Here is a 27,866-nt window from a genome sequence, read left to right on the forward strand (position 1 = left end):
TATAGTGCCTATAAATTCCTATAGATCTTGTTCTCTGAAGTCTAATCTCTGATTAAAAAATCGCAGTGTTCGGGGCTATCCCGGGTTCGGTGGGATATATAGGGGACATTCCTCTATATATTAATAAAACGCTTAAGTAAAGCGCTTAAAACATATTTTATTTCCTGACAAGGCTGGTACAATCTCGAGTCCGCGCAGCTCTCTTTTGCCCTCGGCTGGCAGGAACATTCCTCTTACTCCCTGAGTTACAATGCTGTTGGGCGCCAGTCCTCCCCGGACGTGGGAGTCTCTCTGAAGGGATCCTATGGGCTGATTCCTTCTGCCGATGGTGTTCCTCTCTCCCAGATGTCTGCGAAGACACAGACTTTAGTATGTTTAATCAACTGGTGCTGGGACGAGACTGACTTGAACGATCACTTTCACTCTTCACAAAATCATAGAAACGGGACTTTCCACAAACATAGAACTGCTCGACATTCCCTTCTCGGGATGAAAATTGGAGACTGTCATTTAAATTTATATTTCTCTCTTAAAAACGCACGTTACACACTGACACCGCAATAAATTTCATCAAGATCGTTTGAGCTCTTTTTGAGTAACTTGATGTCAAAATTGTAGTAGCACTGATCCTAGAACGATTAAAAAGAGAAAATTTATTCTGAGTCCTAATGAAGGCTCTTCTAAGGCGACAGAAAACAATATCGATTCAGTTGGGGTAGTGACTGAGAGCTAGCATAACGAAGGCTAACCTTATCTTCACGATATCACTAGTCTTTACTAGATGAAATCGTAACGTAAATGCCAAATCGGTTACCCCGAAAACGAATTAAAATTTGGCTAACTAACTAGTCTTCACCAAAGAATCGAGGAGGACTCTAGATACGTGAAATTGAGCTCAGTTGCAAGAGGCACAAAGATGCTCTAGCATGTTCTTGGTGTAGGACCTGGTGCAAGTTTTGCTAAAAAGTAGCGATTTTTCGTAAGGCTAAAGGCTTTTATCCACAATTACCAATTATCCATTCGTAAAGGCCCACAAAACCGAATATATGAATACCTAAATTATATTGAAAATACCAAGTGCATTGGATCTCTGTCGGTTAAAATTTCGAAAGCCGAAATGCTGAACCCTAATACACCGTCTGACACAGGGTAAGGGGGACCCAGCTTTGAGTCAATAATTAACACCCAGCTTTAGGCACTATTTCAGCCCTCATCGGCAATATCCGAGTGGTAGGCACAAATTAAGGACTGAATCTTGCCACGTATTTCAATGGCGGTGGAATGAAACTGTCAATTTCACAACCTGATTTCACCTTCAAATTTTATATAAATTATAGAAGCTACAAAGATAGGGATATGTTTTATTTAACCAGGATGAACGATTTAACACTTTAGAAAAGCAAAAACTATTCTGAAAAAAATTGTCTCCTCCCCGAAAGGAAATAAAAACACGTATTTCAACATTGGAAATTTGTTTATAGTTACCACGACACTTTTCTCTAGACGAAACGCACCCACGCACATTTATTATAATTAAAAAAAAACCACTAATATCACTGAGAATCTTTATGAGAACTTTAGAAACAAATAAAATGATTGGAAAATATTCCATCTTGTCACTTACAGCTGAGCAACAAGGCCGGAAACATAATTTTCGTAATTCCGCTGCTCACCACCATGAACGCAAAACAGTGTCCTTCACATATATTTAGTAAGGGGTATTTTGTATGGGAGCTTCTTAAAAGTAAGGTATGAAAGATAGGGGTTAATTGAGGCTACAATCCACGCTTACTTGGTCAGCCGGGACGGGCTTCAGACCTTAGGCTTAGCCAAATAGCTTAACTACTCTAATTTTCTAACAATCAAGATTTTTTGGGAAAATTTAACTTAGGATATTAAAGATAAATAACCTATAACGCTCTCTAAATGCAATTACATTGCACGCTATTTAGGATTTCGAGACATACGGGAATTGGGCTAAACCTTTAGTCTGAAGACCGCTTAACATTCCGAAAGCCAAAATTTCAAACGGGCCGAAATATCCAAATTCCAAATCAAAAATTCTTAATGGTCAAAATCCCGAATGGACCAAAATCCCAACTGAACCAAAATCTTGAATGGGCCAATATTTAGAATAGGCCAAAATCCCGAATGGGGAAAATTTTGAATAAACCAAAACTAAGAATAGATCGAACTGACGAAAGTTCGAAATAGGTGTTGGATTTTTAGAACATTCAGGATTTTAACTATTCGGCAATTCGGCTAATTCAGGAACTTATGCGAGACTATGGTCAATTTTTGTTTCAACCTTTTCGAGATTTTGGTTTTCGGGGAGATTTTTTCTCAGAATTTTGTCTCTTCGAGATTTTGTCGCGTTCAGGATTTTGACCATTTAAGATTTTGTCGCAATAGAGATTTTAGTTTAATCGGGATTTTAGTCCATTCTGGGTTTCAACCCATTCGGGATTTCTGGGGTGACATGATAACTTATTTTCGATACTATCGACTGTCGATTCTGAAAACTTTCAACGATATCTGCACGTTCTGTAACTAATATATATGTTTATCAACTGTCTCATTTTTTTAAGAATGTCGCAATGAATGGCCCAACAATCTGTAAAAAGTCGACATTCACTTAATCTAACAGTTACTGATTTATCAATACTATCGATTCGATAGTGTCGAAAAGTTATCATTCCGCCCCTGCTTTCGGGAGGATCTTGTCTCTTCGACATTTTAGCTACCACCGACCCTGGAACAATTCCATTCTAAATCAACTTAGAATTGTATAGAATGGAGCTAGGGTGAACGGAACGTCTATTGACACTTTAAGAACTCGTGTCAGCACCTATTGACACCCTACTCTGTACCATTTGGGATATGAAATTTGAACATCTCTGTTTATAGTAAAAGGTATATTACAGAAAAAACATTATATTACTTACATTTTACTAGATACATTAAATAATTTTCAACATTTTGATAAAAGTGTCAATAGGGGTTCCCTGACGAACAGACGTTCCTCCGACCCTATCGTTATAATCTCGGTAATGAGAAATTCACGATAATTTTGATATTTCTGTATTGATTCGATTGATTCTGTGCTTAATTTATTCGCTTAGTAATTAGGTGTTTATGCTAATGAAGCTTTTACAAATTTTGGGTAAAATGACTGCATAATTGGGCTTACAATACTGTTTCGAATGCAAGCACCTGTAAACACAATTAACCTTTTCCGTTGCACCAATAAAACTGCTTTTAATATCTTGTTTGATTTCTGTGCAAAAGTGATCAGAAAAAAAATAGCCCTCAATGGGAGATGTTAGCGGTGAAGTGAGTGGCTTTCTCTTTGGTGCCTCTGGCCCAAATGGATTCCTATAAGAAAAATCCTCAGAGTTCCAATTGACAAACAAGTTGTACGGGTTTCTGGTGAGTCAAATTTTGTGAATTTGATTCTGCTGTACCATCTGCTCTCTCTGTCTTGTGGTAAAGCTCCTTGTCACCTTCAGAGATAGGCCAATTTTTTTCTGCTGGTGGTTTTCCCCAGCATATTGGCAGAGGTGTGGAAAATTCAGGGTGGAAAATGTGTGTGGTTTTTTTTGGGTGGGACATGGGAATTGGAGGGCTCTATGATAAAAAAAAAACTGCGTATAGGAAAAATTGCATGAATGGGGAGATAATGGAAAATGGGATGTCACCAGACAAGTACCAGAAAAATCAAATTTTAGTGTCGAATGGCGGGGGAAAAGCCGTGTATGTGAATTTTGTATGAAGGCATAGGGTAGGGTTAAAATGCGCCCATGCGAAATTATTTAGTGGAAGTGAATGTATGAGGCGCAATTTTTGCGGGTCGAACTTGGTGGATGAGATATATATAATAATAATAATAAAAAAAAAATTGCACACTATTTGAATGGGATATACATGTATTGGCAAATGCCACCACCATGTTAAGCCTGACACCATATATCTGTATATGGCATATTGTGGCAGGCCGTACTTGTGTATTTTGTACATTTTAATAAACGATGAGGACAAGTATACTAAAAAAAAAGGCGACACAAGGGGGCACATGAGAGGGGCCCCGAAAATAACCGAAAAGTGCATTTGGATAAGTATGTGTTACCGACCATCATCTGTACAACGTAAAAATTTATTTGGCACTATTTTTGGGTGTATTTGGGCAGAAAAACCAGGCAGGGATATTTGTGTTGAATTGAATTTTGGCTTCATAGTATTTTTATGGGAATCGAGGAGGGTTTACAAATGTAGTTGTGCTGTATGCATCTACAGTTTGCAATTTTCGACTGGCCATGTACACAAAAATATTATACCCGAAAAATATTTGATAGTGGTTTTAGACTAAAAGAAGAGAGCTTTTGGACTGGTCGTTCATAGTGCATCGTTCTTTCATCCTGAATATTTGTGTGTTGCCCATAACCCAGCCTCGACACTTCTCACTGGGGTCAGTCAAATATTCACAGTTGAGATTTTGGAGCGCGTTGACAAGGCTATTGAATCCATTTGTTTTTTTCTGGGAAAATTTCTATCAGACACTTTTCCCATGATCTTGCCTCGTCGAATCTCTTCTTATCGAGTGAATTTTCACGGTCTTTGAGTGAATTTTAAAGTGCAATTTATTTACATAAATTTTTCCAAGTTTATTTTTTTTTTGTTTAATTTTCTGCCATATCCCTGAAGGATCATCCATGGGATCCTTCTAACTGCTATTTTTTGAATCATCTGAGACATTGAGAATCAAAGTGAAGTTGGCAATTTGGACAGTTTTTCGCGCTCTTTTTTGTCTTCCTATGAAGAGACAGTTGAATTTGTGGTGATATCCTGAAGGAGGAAGATTAGACATTTTCAGTAGAGACAGTTAAATAGTGGACGAAATCCTGAATAAATTCAAACGATTGCGTACTTTCACCGACGCAAAGCGTCGTAGATACACCTCTACCACCAACCAAGAGAGTAAGTAGTTTGAATAATTTTCACTTGGTTATTTTTTCTGAAATATCCCTTATGTGAACCCTTGTATAAGCCGTAAGAGAACCCAAGAAGTAAATACGAATGATACGAACACAGTATAAGAACTAAGATTCGAACCCGAGACATTTGCATCTTAAAGCGAGGATCTTAATCCTTAAACAGAACAAAATACTTGTAGGAGTTTTCGTGTCCTTTCTGACTGTGCCACTACTAAAGGTCACAATGACCACATAATTACTGATTAAAGTAAACCTTAAGAAAACATTCTTCTACGATGTCCTTAGAGAGAAATGGTTTTCTTGTGAGTCTAGCAAATCCTATGCAAAAGCAAATGTGGAATCAAGTGCAGTGAAGTTGTGATTCAAACACCTTTAATTACGCTAAATTTATGGTGACCCAAAAGAGATTCGAACCCGGAACCTTTGAACTACAAATCGAGATTTATATCATTAATTGCGTATCCATTGGTTTTCTTGTGCGATCAAAACACTTTGTAGGAGTTCTCGAGTTTTTTTTTATGACAGTGCTACTTCTAAGGGTTACTATTACTACATGATTACTGCTAGAAGTAAGCATTAGAGGATTACATTTTTCCGCACAATGTCCTTAGAAGGGAAAGTTCTTGGGAGTCAAAGGAGACCTTTTTTGCCTTGCTCTTGTCGGTGGGAAAATAGCGAGAAAATTCATACTATATGTTTTTCGGGAAAATTGTGTCATGTGTTGTACATACTTTCACCACTTTTCATCTACATACAAGAGTGGTGAGCGTCGAGTTTTTGGTATATAGAAACGCGACGCTGGAATGTTGACGTCGAACATGTGTATAAAATGCAGAATGTGTGTTTGGGAAAATGCGACGACATCGTCGACGGGGCCAACACTGGCAATCCTCCTATATGCAATAGCTAGCAAAAGTAGTCAGGCACCACTTGTTGCGCCCTACTCTCTACCCAATTCCGGAAAATTCGCATTCCTTCCAACCCCCTAGGCAACCCAGCAACCCCCAACTTCCTGATGGTGGGCTGTTGGTACTCTGACCGTGTGCAAGAGGCATTCATTGATCCCCATCGAGCTAACCCAGACGTCCAATGTGCCCAATTTTTTTTTTTATTTGCGACACGCATACAAATCGTGTGCAAACCATCACAATATTTTATCTATGAATACAGAATTACTTTTTAAAAATATATCATTTAGAGGCAAAAAAAAACGCAAAGAAGAGAAAAAGCCTTCCAATGGCGACGATAAAATGTCTGCATTGAAGTGTATATAGTTGTGTTGGGAAGTGGGTAAAAAAAAACGCGCTGGCAAATAAAAAATGATTATATTTTTTGCGCGCCTAAACATTCGTCTAGACGGATGATTCAACAATAGTCCATAAAATCAAATGTCTATGAACTTGCCACTCTAAAAGTGTGGCTACAGTATATGTGTATGAATATTTTACGTGCTGCTTTTTACCTCCTCCATCACCACTCTCGATTTTACTTCTTAGCTCTACTAGTTGCTTTTAAGCTTACACTTGCTAAAATAGCCACAGAACACCAAAAAAAAAATACCTACGCACACGACGCTCCATTTAGCGAAAAAAAAGTGCCTTTGGAGAATAAAATCACAGTCCAAATTCAACCGAAAATTGCAATGAGAAAATTGCAAGCAAATAAGGCCCCCTCAATTTTGTTGCTATACCAACATACAGAAAAACGCACTAAAAAGATTGCCCAAAGTTTTAGACACGACGGCAATTTCGCGATTGCCTTCCCCTTTTTGGACTCCACAAGTCTCATTTTTCGGCCAAATGTATTTTTGAAGGTAGAGAAGTACACAATAGAATAAAAGAATCAAAGTGCAGAACCAAAAATCCTGTTTCGAGCCCTTCATTTTACTTCGTTTTTTTTAAATTCATTTTGGCTAAAAAAAAAACAGATTCACATAGACGAAAATACTGCGAAAACAGTCAGTGAAGAATGTACTTTGGTTTCTCAATAGACACACCTTGTGATTCAATTCACATCGATATTGCAGTTACAGATGTGCCAAAAATATACGATAGCATGTTACAATACTTTTTTCTATAAATTAGTTCAAATTTGTCTTAATGTGCCACTTGGGTCCAATATGGAAATTCCCGCTATTGCTACATGGGTATTTTTTAGAAAATTGTCTTTGAGGTATAATCGATGGGAAAATTTGAATTAAAAAAAGAAGAAAAATCTATAAACCTTCGAATATTAGAAGATCAACAAATAAAACTGACTGCCAACACATTAACATACCCAACTAGCTGGTTGGGTATAATATGGCAAAATCTCAGCTTTTGTTGCTTGGGTATTTCATTTTTGAGGAACCAAACGGCCGTCATCATTATAAATTCGCTAAACTGAACTTAAAATCTCTAAAGATTTTTAGGCGAAATTATGACCATTTCATGACCAATTTATGACTTTATGAAGTTACATAATAGCTATTTACTGACATGTTCAATGACACTTTACCATCGCGACAGGTGTTGTAAATCAAAATTAAATTACATCATGAAAACGTTTCTGGGTTTTAAATACCTAATTATGGCATGATTTTGCTAATTGGGTTTCATAGAACAAATCATTAATTCTGCCATTCTGTTTTTTTTTTTCAAAGAAAAGTAAAATAAACCTAATATCATTTAGAAATTTCGTATTTAAAATATGTTTTTTGTCCACTGGCATTGCAATTTAAGGGATAGCGGGGTCCATATTGGAAAGGGGATGAATTAGAACAGTGGAAGTTTTGGGTCGTTTTAAGGGAAACATTGAGAAAACCACCATTTAATCCAAGTAAAACACTCCCTTTTCATTTACTTAGCTTCATATGGTGATTAATTCTTCGACCTCTCCTTATAAAATCCATAAGAAGTGTTACAGGGGTATTTCGATCTTAAAAAGAAAAGAATTCGCCCCTTTAATTCAATTCAATTCAATTTGAACGATATAGAAATATTTTTGTGTAAGGTACACTTCTTTTGGATAATCATTTAATATTAAAAATTATGAGCTAGATTTTTAAAAGTTTAAACATTTTTGATCAGTAAAACTATCAATTTCCTCAGTAATAAATTTAATTTTTGTCGACAAAAAACTAAAAAGGAATCAGGAATTCTTTTAAATTAAACCAAAAATGACAGGTTGGTTTATAAGTTCTTCCCTACCCCTTTGCCAAGAATATTTTACTATTTTTGGGCATTTACAGTTTCTAATTTTCGACTTATTCAAATGCTGACCAAATTTGTGTCAAAATTAAGGATTTCATTTTCTTAGTTAAAGGCTAATGATGCTTTACTTATTAACTTCTGGTTCAAAATTTTATCATTTAAAGTTTAAAAAAATACTTTTAACCAGCTTTAGGATCAAGTAAATCTTAAAGATTTTCTTTTATAAATTATGCAAGATAAATTTCCATTTCGATGGCTCACAATATAAAACGAATAAGTCGAGTTTGGCCAACTTTACAGGAGAGCGAATTCAAGCTGAGACTTTACTTGCTTAGTATAGGATTTTTAGGTTTTGAAACCCCTATAACTTTGAGAATAATTAACTTTCCGGTATAATATTCACAGGGAAGGTAGAGTGTGTCAAGGAGTACACGAAAAGCGAAAAAACCGAATTTTGTAAAAAAAAAATCGACTTATTCGATTTATATTCTGACAACTCGATTTAAGCTTCATTATTGTGATTGTTATAACATTTCATCAAGGCTTAATTAAAGAATTTTAACATTATAAAATCAAAGACTTTTATCGGGGAATACGAGTCTTAAACGCAGATTAGAAAATTTAACACCGGATAGTTTTACTAACACTGAGGAAAAAAGAGGGTGCAATTAACTTTTTTCCCTCATAACTTAAACACTTTTTAGGTGTAAAAATATATCAACACTTTTTAATGTTAATTTTACACCTTTTTAAGGGTAAAATTAACATGAAAAAGGGTACTTTTAACCCCCAATACACATAAAAAGGGTAATATTTACACCGATTTTGGATCAACACTGCAGAGTAAAATTAACATTTCCGGAATGTTATTTTAACATTTTCGGATTTCTCTCAGTGAAATAACAACTTAGAAAAACTTTGAATAGCATGGATCTGCTCCACCTTCCCCTAATGTGATAAATTGTATTTTTTACCACTTACAAGTCAACCAGCGCAGCAGGTTTTATAAATCAAATGTTAAGATTCTAGAAATCAATCCTTCATTCCTTTGATTTATGCCTGCAACTGAATTTTATGAACACCATCAAGAATCAGTGTCAATGACCGTTATATGTTTTGTTTTTTAAAAAAAGCAAGTTTTCTATTTAGTTATTTTCTGCTCAAAGATTTACGATCTAAGATCTGCGCTATTCTCATTCATCGTCTATGTTTAGAATTTCGTTTTGAAAAACTAAAAATAGAAATTGGTACGTTATTTGTCGTACTGTTCTGTACATTTGCTATCTGTTGATTCGGCAAAAATGACACCCTTTCAAAGGTGCAAATTCTCCATTTAATCATTTGCAATTGCACAAGAGATAGAAGTTAAAAGGAAAATATGTATAACATAGACTTGGAGAGGTGGAGAGGTGAGGAAAAGTGTGTAAAAAATGCGACTTTTCGCAATTTATCGAAGTCCCCGCCACAGCAAAGTCGCGTATAGTGATAAAAATAAAGATTGTTGATTTGGTGCTGTGTGATCGTAATCTATAACTATGTGGTGTATAAACATATAAAAATGAAGACGAAAAAGCATTTGAGAAGGTCAATGTCCGGCAAAAATGTTGGCGAATTGAATTGAGCCTCTTTTTTTCAAATACATTCAACGGTTGGTGCAAAATAAAAGAAAATCTCAATATTCCTCAAATACAAACCTTACTTTAGCCCCAATACTAGTCCAAAATAAATATTAACCCAAACACAATCGCATCCATGCATTTTTATAAAACCCGAAGAGCCGAAAAAATTCTATTTAGCAGACTTTTGCCAATTTATTTTCTTCTTACACTTTTTTTTCCCTCCAATTTTACCATCGTGATTCTCTATTTTATATGCTCTTCAATGCGGCCACTACATATGCACCCAAGAACCTCACTTGCACATATCGCGCTATGTATATGGTGCTCCATCTAAGAATCCTCAACGACGAATAGATTGTGAAGCATATTTATGCGATGGAGGCCTCTCTATATACCCGAACCAATGGGCTTGTTAAAAAGCATTTCAGTGTAATATGAGAAGATCAGAAATCCTACCAGCCACATCATAAGCTCAATGTACCCTTGTCCAAAAAGTCTGCACTCTGACTCAAAAGAGAGATTTTTTTTTTGCTTTAGGAACCATAAAAACTCACACACTATCGAATGAGACTTGAGAATTTTGAATGCAAATACAAGATCTCAAGTTTGAGTCTATTTAAAAAAAAAAGCTCAGTTGAAGGACTTTGCTGAAGGTGATGAAACCTCAAAAGTGCAATTAAACATGCCCCAGACATACACTTTTTTATGTTTAGGAGTCGCAAAAGAGATGCTGGAAATATGACTACAACAGCATCCAATTCGCTTCACTAATTTCAATAATATTTGCTAATAAACATTCTTGGTCTGTAAATTTGAAATTTAGAGGAATATTGAATTGAAATAGTAGGTGAGATTATTAAGAATCTCACCTAATACAAATGCAGCCAGTTAACAATTGCAAAATTCTATATCTTCTAATTCGAGATTTAGGGCATTGACAGACCTGAGGATTAGCCGAGAGACGGCTTAGCGTAATTATATTAGAAATAATGGTAAAACTACATTTCTGTCATTTTCCACTAAGTCGTCTCTCGGCTTAAGTCGTAAGTGTGTCTAGGGCATTAGGCTAGAGGTTTATACGGATTTCAATACTTAGTTACATAGAATATTTTCAAGATTTTTGGATTATTAAAAGCAAATGACCCATATTAAACTCTAAAAAAATCAGTAAAATTGGTTGCTAAAAGGGTTAGGGTACTTTTGAATTGGGGCACATTTAAGGTAGGGCTTTTTTCTCAGATTTTTAAATACTACACAAACTAATTGTGAAGCTAAATTCGACGGTTATATTCCACACTATTCTAAATCGACTTAGAATATTATTAGTCTGAGAGATATGTTGTTCCTGGTACCGAGATTAGGATAAAAAAATAATAATAATGCTGGCACAACATTCCATGGAGGAACTAGGCCTTCCTGCAAGGGGATTTCTAGACACGCATTATTATTTTTTCTTGTACGGGATGAAGTAGTCAGTCCCATGCCCGTGGAATCAAGTGCAGTGAAGCTCACTGGATGCAATCCGAACACCTTTAACGCCAGAAAAATTCCTTGTGACCTAGAGGGGATTCAAACCCCTCTGCACCATAGAGCGAGTGCTCTACCACTTGACCTATTGACCCATACCAAATTATAAAGTTACCCCAATTCAAAGGCGTCCCACTTCCCCCTATTTAGGATTTTGAGACGTTCTTGATAAAATTTTGGTCTGAAGACCGATTTAACCCCGTTGCCAAATGTTTCCGAAATTCCTAAAAAACAATTCATTTTATTGATTTTTCAAAATCTAATATAATTATCAAATCGTCAAAATTCTTACAAAAGTATTGCCTCATATAAAATTAATCTTATGGCTAGTGGGAAGTGAGGCACTTATGAACTGGGGTACCTTTGAAATTCGACTTTTTCTTCGTACTTTATTTTAAAAAAAAAATAAATAAAACAATTGAGGCTTTTCATAATGTAATTTAGCTTCAGAATGATTTTGTGATGCTGAATTACCGTGAATATTACGGTAAGGTCCAGTTCCATTTAAAAATAAAAGACAACAGTCAAATTTTAAATCTGCCCCAATTCAATTTCAAAAGTGCCCCACTTGCCCTTGAATCTTATACGGGCTTGAAACTTAACATTTACTTATCATTCTGATTTTTTGTAATTTCCTAAGAAACAAATTTGTAGAAAATTTTAACTTTGGTATTGGATTTTAAAAGCAAATAATCCATCACTGACTGAGAGAAATCCGAAAAAGTTAAAATAACATTCCAGAAATGTTTATTTTACCCTGCAGTATTGATCCAAAATTGGTGTAAATATTAACCTTTTCAGGTGTATTAGGGGTTAAAATTACCCTTTTCATGTTAATTTTACCCTTAAAAAGGTGTAAAACGCACATTAAAAAATGTTAATATATTTTTACACCTAAAAAGTGTTAAATTTCTGAGGAAAAAAGTTAATCGCACCGTCTTTTTTTCTGAGTGATTTGATTAAAATAAACTGAATAAAAAAATTGATCAAAATTTATTGATATTTTGGATCTTGAAACTTTTGGGTTGAACCTTTAGTTAGAAACCCGTAATAACGGATAAAATGTCAACCACTATTTAAAAAAATGGAAAAATTAAAGCTGATGCACCATTCCCATAAATAAATTTGTTAACAAATTTGAGCGAAAATATTTAAGTTTGTATAAAAAGTAACAGAGTTTCAAAAAGTTATTTTGTATCTTTATTCCATTTTATTGGTTTTTTGACAAAAAAAACTAAAAAATTAATTTTGGGTACAGTTGACAACACCATCTATCGAGTTTTCTTCTGATTTTGACATGCCAGTGAGCTTTCCGGTTTAGCGAATTTCTATCGAGAAGTTGTAATATCTGGTCAACTATATAAAAAATCATGTAAAGGACGGTGGAGCACTTTCAGCTAGTTTTTTTTTCTTTATTTTCTTTAGTGCAAAAGTTGTGCATGCCAGAATCTGTGCCACTCTTCCCTACACGCATATATGATCTTTGTAATGAAAAATTCATTTCTGTGTTAATTACTTTTCGAATAATGAATAAAAATTCATTAATATTTTTTCCTGAATATTCGTTATATCGATTAAAAAAAAAAAACCATGAATAAAATACATAGCTTTTATATTTTTTAACAACACAAAATTTAAATTTATATCATTACTAAGCTTTTTTTATGAATAATGAAACACACTACCATAAAAAATGGGAGATAAAAAAAAAATAAAATAGCCAAGAGACATAATTCAACTACATTATATTAAAAATTTATTTTAAAAAAATGAAGTGAGGTTTACAGCTAATGGTATGCAAACATTGCGATTCCACTTGCAATATTGATAATAATAATAATAATAATAATAATGATTAATAGGAACTCTATTTTCTATATATAAAATTTTTTTTTATTCAGAACAATTAACTTTTTATGAATTATTGATTAAAATAGGTACTACGGATTCCAAAAACAAGAAAGAACTATGACCATTTCAATTAAAAAGAAGTAAAACAAATCATATCAGAAACAGGTTCTTCAAAAATCCTCCATCTTTCAAAGTTATCTGAACATAAATAACATTTTAAATTTTAATTGTATTTTGGACTGTTTTTTTTGAGTAACTTCTAAAGAGTTTCTAAATTCATTTAATCTTTCTTTTTACCAAATTCTTGTTAAACATAAAACTTATGCCTTTATCTACATAATAACAAAGAAAACTATGGAATTATTGAATTTCTTATTTTAGAAAAATATGTTTTAAAATTTTATTTTGAAACCCTTAATGTACGGTAGAAAAACCTAAGATCATATTTTTATTAACTCTTTTGTTTTTTTTTATATTAATTTTCATAATAAAGTAAAATCTTATGCACAAACATCTTGGTTTTCAATAAGTTTGCTACATAAATAAATAAACCTTTTAGAATTTAGCGTTATAATACAATTGTCTTCATTATTTTTTTGTATTTAGTATTAAAATGATTACGTGATTAAATACTTAAATTTCAGGTAATATAATGGATTGTCAATAAATTTATGAAATTGATTATAACTTCACTTAGAAGAAAAAGATAGTAGAATTAGCGTTTTATGTAAAAATACATAGATACTATTTTGTCACGTTAATTTTAAAACTATTTTAGTTGATAGGTTTTTTTTCATGAGGGTCCACTGAGAGAAATCCGAAAAAGTTAAAATAACATTCCGGAAATGTTAATTTTACCCTGCAGTATTGATCCGAAATCGGTGTAAATATTACCCTTTTTAGGTGTATTGAGGGTTAAAGTTACCATTTTTCGTGTTAATTTTATCCTTAAAAAGGTGTAAAATTAACATTAAAAAATGTTGATATATTTTTACACCTAAAAAGTGTTAAAGTTATGAGGAAAAAAAGTTAATCGTACCCTCTTTTTTTCTCAGTGTCCATATAATCCATAATCCTAAAAACGTAATCTTTACACCGCTTTCGGATCATAACTGGAATTTTTCCGAGACTGGATTTTTTTCTAGTATTGAATCCAGAAAACCTATCTGTGTAGAATATTATATTTTAATTAAAAATGTTTCGATTAAAATTTAACACAATAGGTGCGATAGATGAGCAAATCAACAAAAATTTCCATCACATTGTTCATTTAAAAACAGATATCTAAATGTTACAGTGATCCTACTTCTGGGAATTGACAGTAATTTTCAATCCAATCAAAAATAGTAAAATTAGCTATTTTATTATTGGCTGGATATTTGAACATCCTGATAATTCGGACAATTATGTTAATTGGGTAAACATATCTTAATCGTTTTAAATCAATTTTAGAGGTGCGAATATTTTGCGATTTTTGAATACAAAAACAGAAGAACTTTTTTTTTGAGTAAAATGTACCGAATTGCAATTTATAAAATTTTACAGTGAATACCAATTCATTAATCACGTTGTAAGCCTCTTAAGAGCAGAATAGTGAAAAGCTGTTTTTAAATTAATGATCGGAATTTGGCGATCTTGGTGAAAAATTGATGACTGAGCTTCATAAAAAACCTGGCCAGTTGTCGGCGTATATGGGGTGAAAGAACAAAAAAAAAAATAAAACAGAATTTCATGAGAATCTCCAAATAACTTCCTGTGTGAAAAGTTTGTTGAAAAGTGCAAGATTCTGACACGGTTATTATTTTTATAAAAATACACCATATCAACATCTGTTTCAACACTATATCAACCACATACTGTATGCAAAAATTTGTATAACAATTTGGGGTTTCGACAAGGGACCAAGGAACTCTTTTATATTGAAAATGGCACAAAACAATACACCACATAAATTCTCAAGAGAACTTGGGGCTTTTGTTCATCATCATTTTCTGGGGCCAGGCTCTCTTTTGCAACCTGATGAGGAGTGCTGATGTTTAGATTGACGACTTATAAAAGAAATATGAGGCCCTTTGGCGATATTTAGTGGTTTTAGCGTCTCTTTTTGCCACTCCACCTATTTCTATATGATTTTGTAGGATCACTATTATATTCGTGTCCATCTGGCATCTCTTCCTTCGCAGTCAGGTGATAAAAAATGCCTTTCGACAGCTCTTTTTTCACACTCAACCTTCTTCACATGCCCCATCTCTAATGGTGTTTATTTGATCCGAAAATTATAGTGTATTTTATTGGAGAACGCCAATATTGGACACGACCACAATTTTTTTTTTGACTTCAAAGAAATCTAGATGGAAGATATTTCAATTTTCGAGACCAAATACCCTCGGCCTTATCCAATTTTGGCATTTTTCTCCTTCGATATAATAGAAATGGAGAACAATTTAGAACAATTTTAATTTAATAAGTTAATTTGATAATGTGATTAGATGCGATGTTTTTCTTGTCGATGGATGGAATATGTGCGAAATAAATTTGAAAAAAAAAAATTATTCTTAATAAAAGTTACAAATAAGGTTATTTTACTTAATATCTAATAGCATATTTATCAAAAGCTTCTAAAAAAAAAGTGATAAACTGTCTGTTTGAAGTTCCTGGGCCCTTCATATTTACTGCTGGGTAGGGTAAACTAAGGTATCACTTAATGTAGGGTGGTATCAAACACTGATTTTTATTTCTAAACTACTTGGACCATGACGACCATTTATTCAGTGGACAAGCATCTCTATAGTATCTAGGGGAAAGTGGGGTACCTTTGAATACGAGCACCTTTCAAATCCAGCATATTTTCCTATTTTTAAATAGAACTTATACCGGCTTCAGACCTAAGACTTAGCTATATGGCTTAATTACTCTAATTTCTTATCGATCACAATTTTTTGAAAAAAATTTACTTAGAATTGGATTATTATTAACCCCCGAATCAGACTAAATCTATTTTGGTCCTAAGAGAGTTGCATTAAGTTTCGAATATACTTCAGGGACAGCTTCAATCAGAGCAATAAGGCAGTTAACTATATTCAAATAAATTATTAAAAGTTATTATTAATTACTATAAAATTAGTAAAAGTTTGTATTTTTTCACAAAAATTGTTCGTAACATGATCATTTCACTAGCATTTTTCGCTCTTTTACAAATATTTGTTCGAAAATTTTCGTACACAGAAAAATGTTTGTAAAATTTCATCATTTGTTTGTAAAGTTTTGCCAGGTAAACAAGAATGTACAAACAAATGTTTGTGTAAAAGCACATACATTTACGAACTTTTTAGTGTCCCCAGTAGAAAATTCACAAACATTTACGAACAATTTTAAAAAATACTTTTTGTGTACAAACATTTCATTTGATACATTAAATAAATTTCAAAATTTTCACAAAAGTGTTATTAGTGGTTCTGTCGAAGAGGTGTTCATTCGACCCTAAAATTATTATTATTTAGTATAATACTGTTTCTCACAGGTAAGAGTAAGTTTTGAAGTTGTTTTTTTTTTAATTTAATTTTTTAAAAGTGCCGAAGAATTATCAAAAGGGCGTCCTCTGCATTATTTACTATGACTCAATTATTTTCTTCTTGTAATCAATTACAACATTTAATTTAAAACTTCTTAGTTTCTGCCCCACATTACCCCACGTTTGTTTCTAGTACAAGTGCATTTATATATAAATTGTACTAGTATGTATTTTAAAAGCATAATAAAGCAGTTCTATTTTCTCTACAAATGCCGCATTTTTTTTAAAATTTGCGTAAAAAGTTGGTGAAAATATTTTTTTTTAGCCAAAATGCGAACGCTAAAAAAATGCAATAACTTGTTGCACAGAGAAGTCGTTGGACAGCCCGAGTCTAAAGATATACATTTTTTATTTGATTAAAATTAACGATCAGAAAAATTCGGCAACGCAGCTCTTCTGCAAGAATCCACCAAAGTTAAGCCAGAGATTTTTTTCGCGACTCTTTGGCAGATAAAAGAAGCACAAAAAAAAAGAATTAAAATGTGCATAGATGTGTTTGTTATGTGAGTGACTGCATTTCGTCAGTGGTTAACATACATGGCAGCAATAATAAAAAAAAAAAATAAAATAAAGATTGTAGAATTGAGAATATAAACGAAGTGGTGTGCAGAAAGGAATAAGAAAAAAATACATGCAAAAAAATAAATAAAGGAAAAACATCGCGTATTGCTTTGAACTGCAGTCGATGACCTTTAGCTGTGGCTGCGACTAGAGTCAAAAAATCGGTTCTGTGTATAAAACCGAAAGGAACATGAAATTGACGAATTCAATGCACCAAACGCCCAAATAAAATGTCTATGTATAGTCGCGTTCGCGAAGTTTTTTGCACCCTCCTTCAGTAAGATCTCAAAACGCCAAAAGAAACAGAGTTTGATTCATTGGCAAACGCCTCATTTTTGCACCAAACTTTTATTTCAAGATTTCTCTGCATGCAAAAAAAAGGAAGATGTACACCAAACAAGAAAAGAGTGTTTAATTGTTTACATCACCCAAAATCCATTGTATGTCGTGGGGAGTCTTTAAAATTCACTTGGAGCGTCACATTATGGGCAAAAGAAATTCCATTTTGACCAAATTCATGTTACTAAATTGACTGTTCACGGTGTTTATTGGATGAGAGTGTGAGACGTTTTGTGTTCAATTCAATGGCCTTATACTTTTTTAACCGTCTATTGACTCTAGACTAGACAGACAGCGTGACGTAACTTATTCTTTAGTGTCCTGTTTATTTATTTAATTTGCAGAAAAAGTAAGACAAACATACATTTTGCACGATGAATAGTCTTCTGTGAAACAAGAAATTTCAATTGAAGCAATAGAAAAAGCTCTCGGGAGGCTTCTCACTTGCAGAAAGTGAACTTGATCGTTGCTATCACTTACGTATGATCATAATGCAATGGTCTTTAGTGCAGCCGGGATGAAAATTAGAAATTATTGATTTTGAAAAAGATATGAAGGATAAAATTCCAACAATTGTATAGAAGTCGTTGATGCTCGAAGAATTCAAATTCAATTTCGAATTTTTAAACTAAATTTTCGCACTAAAGTCAATTCGAAATTCGAACAGGAAGTTTATCATCTATCACGTGGACAAAATGAGAACTAAAAATGTTTTGCTTTTGGTTTCTTAAACCGATTTCGAGTTTTTTTAAATAGAAGCTGTGTTCAGACTAGAGGTTTAGCCAAGTTCCCAAGGGTCTCAAAATCCTAAATAGTGAGAAATTTTATTACTTTTTGAGAATCTAATAGATTAATTATCTTTAATAATCCAATCTTAAAATGAATTTTTCTAAAAAAATCTTGATTGATAAGAAATTAGGACAGTTAAGCCATATGGCTATAAGTCTGAGGTTTGAAGCCTGTATAACACTGTATACACTGTATTGAATTCCAAACTTTTCCATTAATATTATAGAAGCTTTCCAATGTTACAATATTCTACACGCATGGTAATAAAGTTATTTTTATTAAGTTACATACAATTTGGCTGAAATTTCCAATTATTTATGGCCAGGGGGGGGAATTCTGTAACCCTGTGAAGTGACCACCTGTCAAAATTGGTGAACGCTTCACTAAAGTGATCGCAAAAGAGATTCTGCGATAGCTTCACGTGAAGGGATCACTTTTAGGTTATGTTTTTCACTTGTCAATTTTTCAGTGAAGATGATGTTATCACTCGGTGAAGCCACTGAAATTTTTTTTCATAATCAGCTTGAAAAACAGCACTACATCATTTCTAATACTCAATTCTAGTGTTTTCCATTGTTATTTAGTTCAAATATTGATGAAAATCTTAAATTTAATAAAATTTCAACACATTTCCCCTCTCTGCTTCACGCAAAGTTACAGAATAACTTTTCTAGCAGTCGTGAAGAGAAGCCCGTGAACCTTTCATTAGTGAATCGTTCACTAGTGAAGCGTTCATCGAGTTACAGAATTCCCTCCCAGGTGACTTATAAATCAAATAATTTATTAGCCATATAACATCGCATGTTGTCATTTCAATCAGCCAAGATCGTATAATTGACAACTTTTTAGGAGCAATTATTAAATTTTAAAACTTACTTCTACTCATTAAACAATAAATTATATTCGTGCGACAGAAAGAATTAAAAATTGCAATAAAAAACAACATGGCAATTTCTTAGGGAAAATTCTTAATTTTTTTATAAATGTCCAATCGTTCAATATAAAATAATTTTATATTTTTTTTATAATTTATGAAAAACTCATAATAACTTTGTTTTGTAAAACATATTTTTGAGGAGTCGGTGGGAGTGAATGCAATCTCGATATTTAATGAATTAATATTAAAATGTATGAAAAGTTATTTCTCTAAATTTTTGTGATTTTCAAAATTTATTTCCACAAATCACTTTTGAATTAATTTGCTAATAATACTTTTGTAAGCTTTATAATAAGCTTTAAATTTGAAGTGAACGTTACGAAAGAGCAAAACGATGAATATTTGAATATGATAACCATTAACCCTTTAAGGACGATTGGAACACCGGTGTCCCATAAAGAAAATAATTTTTACTGACTACCTAAAGTTATTTTTTCCTTATGTTTGTACGTAATTGGAAAATAGAAGGTTGAAGGAATCTAGGATATTTTTTTTGGAAGTCTCCAGCTATTTGCTATTTAGTAAATTTTTAAGCTCAAAAATGACGAATTTTTAAATTCTCATAATGAAAATTAATTTTAAATATTTTTTATACTTTCATTTTTTTAAGCAAATCCGTTTTGAGAAAAGAAACTACAATACTCAAATATAATATTTTTCATTAGATTGAAAATTATCATTCATTAGTATTGTCAGAAAAATTACATAAATTTTTAGGCTATTTTTATCCTTATCGTTCATAGAGACAAAAAATACACCAAATCAGACTGTGTTGGCCTTTCGAAGGCGAGATATATGACCTTTTACTGGTTTTGTTCATTGGTTTCATTTTTATTGCTGATTTTCGGTCCACGAATACTGTCTCGTCGTTAAAGGGTTAAAAAAATCTTTGTATTAGAATATGAATTCTAAGAAATACATATTTATCTATATAACTCAAATGTTCGATATATTAAACAATATTCAACATTTTAGTCATCTGTTTGCGAATTGAATATTGAAATTTTGATTAAGTTGCTGGGGTTATCAAATTTTGTTGGGAAAAGAGATGAGTTTCTTTTTGAAAGATTCCTGTTCCCGACGAATTCCAGTAACTCCATCAATTTAATTTCCTTCACGTTTGTTTTCCTTCACAATTTAAAAAAAAACTAAGGGAAGACTCATGCTTCCCAAATACTCTGACTTCGAACTACTTCATTTTTCCCCATATTCATCTAATGCATATGATATGTTTCAATGTATTTTAATAACTAGCCTTAGGTTACTCATTTCCTGAAAAAATAGATCATATTCATTGATGATATTATTATACGAAAATATGAAGTGTTCCAGTTCCAAGCCAGAGTATGTGCGAATCCTTGAAGCTTTGCCCTATAAATATCTTGTTAGCATACAAGGGGTGGAAAAGCGTCCCATACTTTGCAAAATCCTCAAACTCGTAACTTATTAACTATACCCCAAAAGCACTTTCGCATCATTTAACGTTTACCAGTTCACAAACGGTTTGAACCGATTCATTAATCACTCAAAGAGCGCGCATAAAAGCTTAAGAGTAATGAAATTCGTTTTTGGATAAAAATGCTTATCTGTTGGGGTATTCTGTAACAGTATGACAATCTCAGGGGCATGACATTACCTAGGTTTCCCATATGTTTCTAGCGAGCCGAAAAAATTTTTGAGTTTACTAGCTGTTTTCTGTCATTGTAGAATGAATTAGTAAAAAATACCAATACAAAATAAAAGCCAATTTAATAACGAAGAGGCAACCGAAAACCCTAAATTGGCAGTCTATGTAGTTTTGGAGATATCTTGTGAAATGTGTCCGAAAACTGGGAAAAAAATACACTAAAACTGGTCGCATTTTTCAGAGCTAATGTCACCCCACTGGACAATCTCATATGACAAATTTTCTTCATAAATTTGGGATCAGGGCAGCATTAAGAGCAAGACAGAGCTCTATATGAAGCTTTCAGTAAATAATATGAATCGAATTGTGAAATACTTTTCCGACTTTACGACATTAAAAGTTTTAAATTTGTCATATGACATTGTAATACTGCTACAAAATTCCCCTACTGATTGGAAACGATTCAGATTTCATATCAGAATTCAGATTCAGATATCAGAAATTCCAAGATCTTTCCAAGGAGCCCAAACATGACCCCATAAAGTTCAAAAATACGCTTTTTAGAACCTTTTTAACCTTTGACATTGAAAAGCTATTAGGAATTTAACAGGGATATCTCCGGTTATTGCCAATGAAAGCACTGAGCAAAACCAAAAAAGTGTTTTCACCTGAGGGTGACTACCTTTTCACTAGCAATCACCGGAGATATCCCTCTAAAATGAATTGCGCCAGATTATCCGGATTGAAAGGGTTATTCTTACCATCCACAAGTAGATCTTGAAAAATTCGAAGATCTGTTTGAAAAGCCAAAGAAGAGACATACTTACTTCTTGATAGTTCCGCAAGGTGGCTGAGATACATCCTGTTAGAATTTCGAAGTGCTCAAGTGTCAAAATGTGTCGGTCTTCACATTTCTGTGAAGAAAAAAAATAGAACAAGAACGCTTACAATTCTTGTCTCATTATTTAATCACTTCATAATCACTGAGTAACTCCTTTGCCAGCTACTTAGTGTGATATTTGATAAATTTTCTCCACCTTGTTCGAAAAATTACTATCAAAATTCGAAATTTAAATTGAATTCTTCGAATATCAACGCTTTTTTGTGCAAATTGAGTTCCATTTACCTTTTTTCCAAGACACTATTGAGGAATCAAACTCTGCTTGTGTTTGCACCCATTAGGAGTGATTCAATATAATTTTCATATAAGGACAAAATGTCCGCCTGAGTAATCGAAGGAAGAATTGTTCCAGAAAGCGTAAAAAGTAAGGTTTTTGAGGGGATGGAGCGGTAAAGGGGAGGGGAAGCCAATTGTTAATGTCAGTAAATTCTTTGCTATAAAATTATATACAAAAAAGTACAAGAGAACCCATGAAGATCTTATTAAAGATGGGATAATCAATTTATGGGAGGGTAGTCGAAATCAAAAAGCCATTATTTCTAACCGTTTGGCCTCTAGATTCGGTGATATCCGAACAAAAAGTTTTCGAAAAATCTTAAAAACATGGTTTTGAAAGGGAAGGGGAGGAATAGATGAAAAATTATGGGTATGTTAATGATCCCAGGATCGACTTATGAGGCACACCCCGAAGGTTCCAAGTCTCTATCTCTAAGTGTTTGGCCTCTAGAGCTAACGACAGCTGAACAGATAGACGGACAAATAGCGTGACGTCCAAAAACTCGAAACTTCAGATTACCAAAATTCTACTAAAATACGATCCCTTAGTACGGTATAAGGAGTCGAAATATTTTATAACTAAAAAATGGAATCTGGGCCAGAACTTCCGATTGAAAGATCTAATCTCACCTAAGATCGGCGCTACCCTGCCTCAATTCCAAGAGGTGCCGCTTGTGAAGTCAGTTTCCAATTATGAAGCCCAGTTGCTTGATGTATAGAAAATGAGAAGTGATAGGGGTTAATATGATATTTATCTGCTAATCATAATAAAGGAATGTTTTGTAATAATTGAATACAGCAGATAACCTTGTCCTTTTTCCTGACTTCTTGGGCCTTGTTGTCGTACTATTTATGTCTTCATACTGGGAAACTCCCACACAAAATGACGAGGGTTTGATTCTCCAGAAATGCAGAAAATTTCATCCATCTATGACGAACGTTTTCCTGCTAATATTTTATTTTTAACTGAGATTTTCTTCCTAAATCACTCCAACTGCTAAAAATTATGTTTCACATTAAAATAAAAAGATCTGCCTCTTCTAATCTTTTTTAAAGTAAAAAGAGTAGTTTAAATAGAAATAATTTAACAGAGACTCGAAGCCAAATTTGTTGAATGAAAAGAAAAACAATTAAATTCTTCTAACTCTTCTAACAAGAAGACAACCTATGCTTATTAATGAGACATCTTTATGGAAATCCAGAGACAACAAACATATTTCACTCAATTAGTCACTGAATGTGGTAGAGGGAAACATAAATTTATACAATAAATGGAACTATACTATGCAAGACAAAATTTCTATTCCCCGTAAAAGTAGATGAATCATCGAAAAAAATTTGCGTTTTGCCTATTTTGCATGAATGACACACAGTATAGATTGTAACGTCTCTTGACTTTTAGACTCTGAATATTTTCATAAAGTAGAAAAAAAGTAACTCTAGAAAAATTGTTTGAAGTGAAACAGCATTTGAATGTTGACTCTTCGTTCAGTATTGGACAACTTGACCGGTGAAGAAGGTGCACAAATTTAGTGATCTATTTGTGAATTTATATTCAATACATGATTTTCGCAAAAGGTAAGTTCCCTCCTGTTTCTTCTTTTTCTTCAATTCGTATCCCATGAGCAAAATGATTACAACCCGTGAAGATAATTCTGTTGCGAGGTCACTGTAAAAATTTTGACATAGACAAGAAAAAAGTTATAGTGGTTGCAATTTATGCGATAAGAGTTTCTATAGCGAGTCTATGTGTGAAAAGATTAAAGACCAAGGTCTTCCTAACAAATGGAATAAAATAGCATATAGAGAAAATAAAACAATTTCGTATTTTTTCTCTTCTTCGTTTTCTTTTTTTTTCAATTTTTTTACCATGCTATGTCTTCGCCTTTATGTAAATTTTCACAAAAGTTCATACAAAGAATTCACTATCTTATCTAATTTCACTAGACATTTTATATTCGTCAACGTATTAGAATTTATATGAGTTTGTCGTCAAGTAATTTTATATTGAGAGATGAGAAAAAATGGACAAAAAATGACTATTTTTGCCAGTGTATGCAGTTTCTAAGAACGATTTTAACTGCTTCCCACGTCAGTGGAAAAAATAAGCTCAAAAAAACATTCCGTTCGTCGCCAAAAACTAAAACTTATATGATGTTTTTCACATTTCTGCAGAAAACAAGCCATTTTTTTATTATAACTATAGACTAAGTAATGCCACGAGTATTTTTTTTTCTCACTCGCCTACATAGTGGTTAAAATGCATTTTAAAATAATGATTCTATAGATAACCACTGGATGAAAAGAATAGAATTGAGATAAAAGAGCGAAGGATTCCTATAAATATCGCACATTTCAGGGGATTATGAAATAGAAGAACTTGACTTATGCCCAACTCACAATAACTTCTGTTTTGTAAACATGTTTCAGACATTTCAGTCAGAGTGTATGAGCAAGATGTTTCAAGTATAAGGTGGGCCAGATCGAACCGCCAGTGACGTAGATACTTTTACCCGACTGGTACAGTGTCGACAACTCAGATTTGTCAAACATTTGTAATAGAAAGATTCTATTATTATTCAGATTCTTTTTGTGTAGCAAAAATTAAGATTAATTTTCGATTTCCCCGGAAAAAGATGGTAAAGTCTGAACTGCAGAGAGCATTTTCCCTAGCGTAACTTTCTCTTTGTGAAAAAATTATTTGATAATATTTTTATGATTTAAATTTTAAAAAATAGACCAAGAATCAAAATATTGGGAGATAATTCCAAAGTGCGGTAAAGTGCCAAATCTTTTATAAAGAGTACAACATCATACATGAATAAACAATTGAATGGGTTTTACCACAATGAAGACTACAATGATCAAAAAAGGTCACGTTTTAATCCAGAATAGAAATTATGCGAATAACGCAATTAATTCTTAAAAATTCCGAATATCGTAAATATTTATCTCTCAAGTATTTCAATATTCAAAAAAAACTCGCTAAAGGCGAGAAAATGCCAATTTTGCCTTAGTGAATTCCCCTCGTTGGCAAAATTTCATCAGGTGATGACATTTTATAAGTTTCGAGGCATGAAAATTGATTAAAAATCACAAAATACTTCTAAATGTAAGAATAATGGATAAAAATTAAGTCATATAAGATCCAAAATAGTCGTAAAATTGTACTGAAAGAACCATAAGTTGAGAATTCAAATGCCACCTTAAATTTCTTTTCTGAATTGCTCTTGACAGTTCTGAAAAAAAACTCATTCCTGATACATACGTAACGATGTCAATTTTAGAGGAAAATTTTAGAAAGTGTTGGAAAAAGAATAACTTAATAAAATTGCTTTTTGCTAATAAAATCAATGAAAACTAATTTTAAGATTTTTCTTGATTTTTTTTCTTAGTTAACACAAAACAAAAAATGTGGAAATCTTAATGGGGCAATGGATTTATGAGTCCTTAGAACCGTTGTAGAAGTCTTACGAAATTATAGAAAATTTAATTTGCTTTTTGTTTAGAATATCTGAACTCGACATTTTATATCAATTTGGTATTCTACGTGATTTATAGAATTCTGTATCATTTTGCTTATTCTAAGTTTTTTTCCAAAGAAAGTACATTAGTATTGAAAGTTCTGACACATTTGTGATTTGCTCATGCAATGTATGGTCTGCCGGGTTTCGTGGAAATAATTTTTGCCCAGTGGAATTTTGTGGCAAAAAAGTATGAGAAAAACAGAAACAATATCAAATATTAGTTTAATTGATAACAATAGTCATTTCTGTTAACAATTAAACTAATAATTTTGATATATTCCCAACATTTTATAGAAAAGTATTCGCATGAGATTTTGGCGCAAGTCACGAACAGATGATTTTTGACATAACCTCCAAAAAGTATCTACGTCATCACCAGCCCGATCTGGCCCACCTTATTACTTTGTTATTTGTTTTTATCCATCTTGGTGTATGAGATCCTAAATTTAGTCATCTCGCTCACTCTCATAGGCAATTCCGAAAACATGTTTGCATGACAAAAGTTTTTGAGTATTGGGAATCATTTTTAATATTAGGGGAAAGCTTTAAGGCTTCGCACATTCTCTGGCTTCGAACAATTAATATTTTTTTCCATATTCCTTTAATGAATCTGATCTGATAGCAATATATTTTGATTGACAGTATTAAGTCAAAGATATCCTGGAAAATAGGTCAGGTTGTGGTTAAATCCTTTTTTTTAGTCAGTTTTAACATAAGACTTAGACAATAATGACATTTTCAGCGGCACATTGGCTAATTGGCGAGAATCAATCACTCTGATCGGCAGATAAATACAGATCTTCATAATCAGTTGACCGACGATTTATCAGTCTACATGATCGGATAATTGATGTCGGTAAATTTCCTTAACCAATTGATCGATGCAGATCAGTCTCCATGATCGGATGATTGATGTCGGTCAGTTTCCATGACCGACTGATCGACACCGATCAGTCTCCATTATCGGATGATTGATGTCGGTCAATTTCCATGACCGACTGATCGACACCGATCAGTCTCCATGATCGGATGATTGATGTCGGTCAGTTTCCATGACCGATTGATCGACACCGATCAGTCTCCATTATCGGATGATTGATGTCGGTCAATCTTCTTGACCTATTGATTGACGCCGATCAGTCTCCATGATCGAACCATTGAAGTCGATCAGTTTCCGTGACCAATTGATCGATACCGATCAGTCTCCATGATCGGATGATTGATGTCGACAATTTCCATGATCGATTAATCGACGCCAATCAGTCTCTGTGTTTGGTTGATTGACGATGATCAGTGTCCATAATCGGTTGATTGACCCTGATCGGTCTCCATGATCAGTTGACGGATATCGATCAGTTACCATGATCATTTGATCGGCAGCCATAGTAAACCGTGACAGACCTTTTTACCATCTGGCTTAAGGCTCTTAATACTCTACTCTTACAAAAAAAACAATCGAAATCAAGAAATAAATGTTAAAACAACTGAAATAGATTAGATACTCGCAAAAACGAATAATTTGGAGCAAAGAAGCTGGAGCTAAAGTGAATTTTGTTTTTAGTTGCAAACAAACAGTAAACTGTCACTCTGTTACCATTATTGCAGGACAAAACCTACATCTTAAAAAAAAACTAAATCACTAGTACAACTTTTAGCAAATAAATATTGAATATTTTCGCTAAGTTTTCGTCTAATTTGTAATTTTTATCGCACTGAATTTGAATAGGATTAGTAATAACATCACTATGACTATTTATTTATATAAACTTCTGTCGTATCTGTACTTTTTCGATTCTCTGACCTTAATGATTTTTAAATTTATTGAATTTACCTTTTAATTTAGATTACAATAAATATACTAGTATTGAAAACAAATTAAAAATAAATAAAATCAGTGAATCTAAAAAAAAATGGATACAGCAACAGTAGATGCAAACGACAATTATTAAATTACAATTAAGCATTATTTATCCCTAAAACAATTATAAATTGTGAAAAAAACATAACAATTATTTTTTTTTAATATATAAGTTGGATATCTTTGATAAATTTTATATCTTGAATGGTTATTTTAATATTTAAGAAGTAAAATATAAATAGGAGAAACTTGGGCACCACCGAACATGGGGTAACACCGAACACTAATTTTTATCTCTAAC

At 33.0% G+C, this 27,866-nt stretch overlaps 1 protein-coding gene across 8 annotated transcripts in view; it reads left to right on the forward strand.

The window, feature by feature from the left end:
• The first annotated feature begins 4,291 nt into the window (after positions 1-4,291).
• The window catches only part of LOC129805738 (broad-complex core protein), a 113,290-nt gene continuing 89,715 nt past the window's right edge, over positions 4,292-27,866 (forward strand). For 3 of the 8 annotated variants that reach the window (XM_055853858.1, XM_055853849.1, XM_055853857.1), the window contains exon 1: positions 23,675-23,758. In XM_055853858.1, coding sequence (XP_055709833.1) covers positions 23,743-23,758 — 16 coding nt within the window. In that variant the 5' untranslated portion in view covers positions 23,675-23,742. Of the gene's footprint in view, positions 4,975-23,674; positions 23,759-27,866 lie in introns of those variants that run through there. The other 5 variants (XM_055853850.1, XM_055853851.1, XM_055853856.1 and 2 more) reach the window with 3 other exon arrangements.

Source organism: Phlebotomus papatasi, chromosome 3 (assembly GCF_024763615.1).
Source record: "Phlebotomus papatasi isolate M1 chromosome 3, Ppap_2.1, whole genome shotgun sequence".
Taxonomy (NCBI): Eukaryota; Metazoa; Arthropoda; class Insecta; order Diptera; family Psychodidae; genus Phlebotomus; species Phlebotomus papatasi.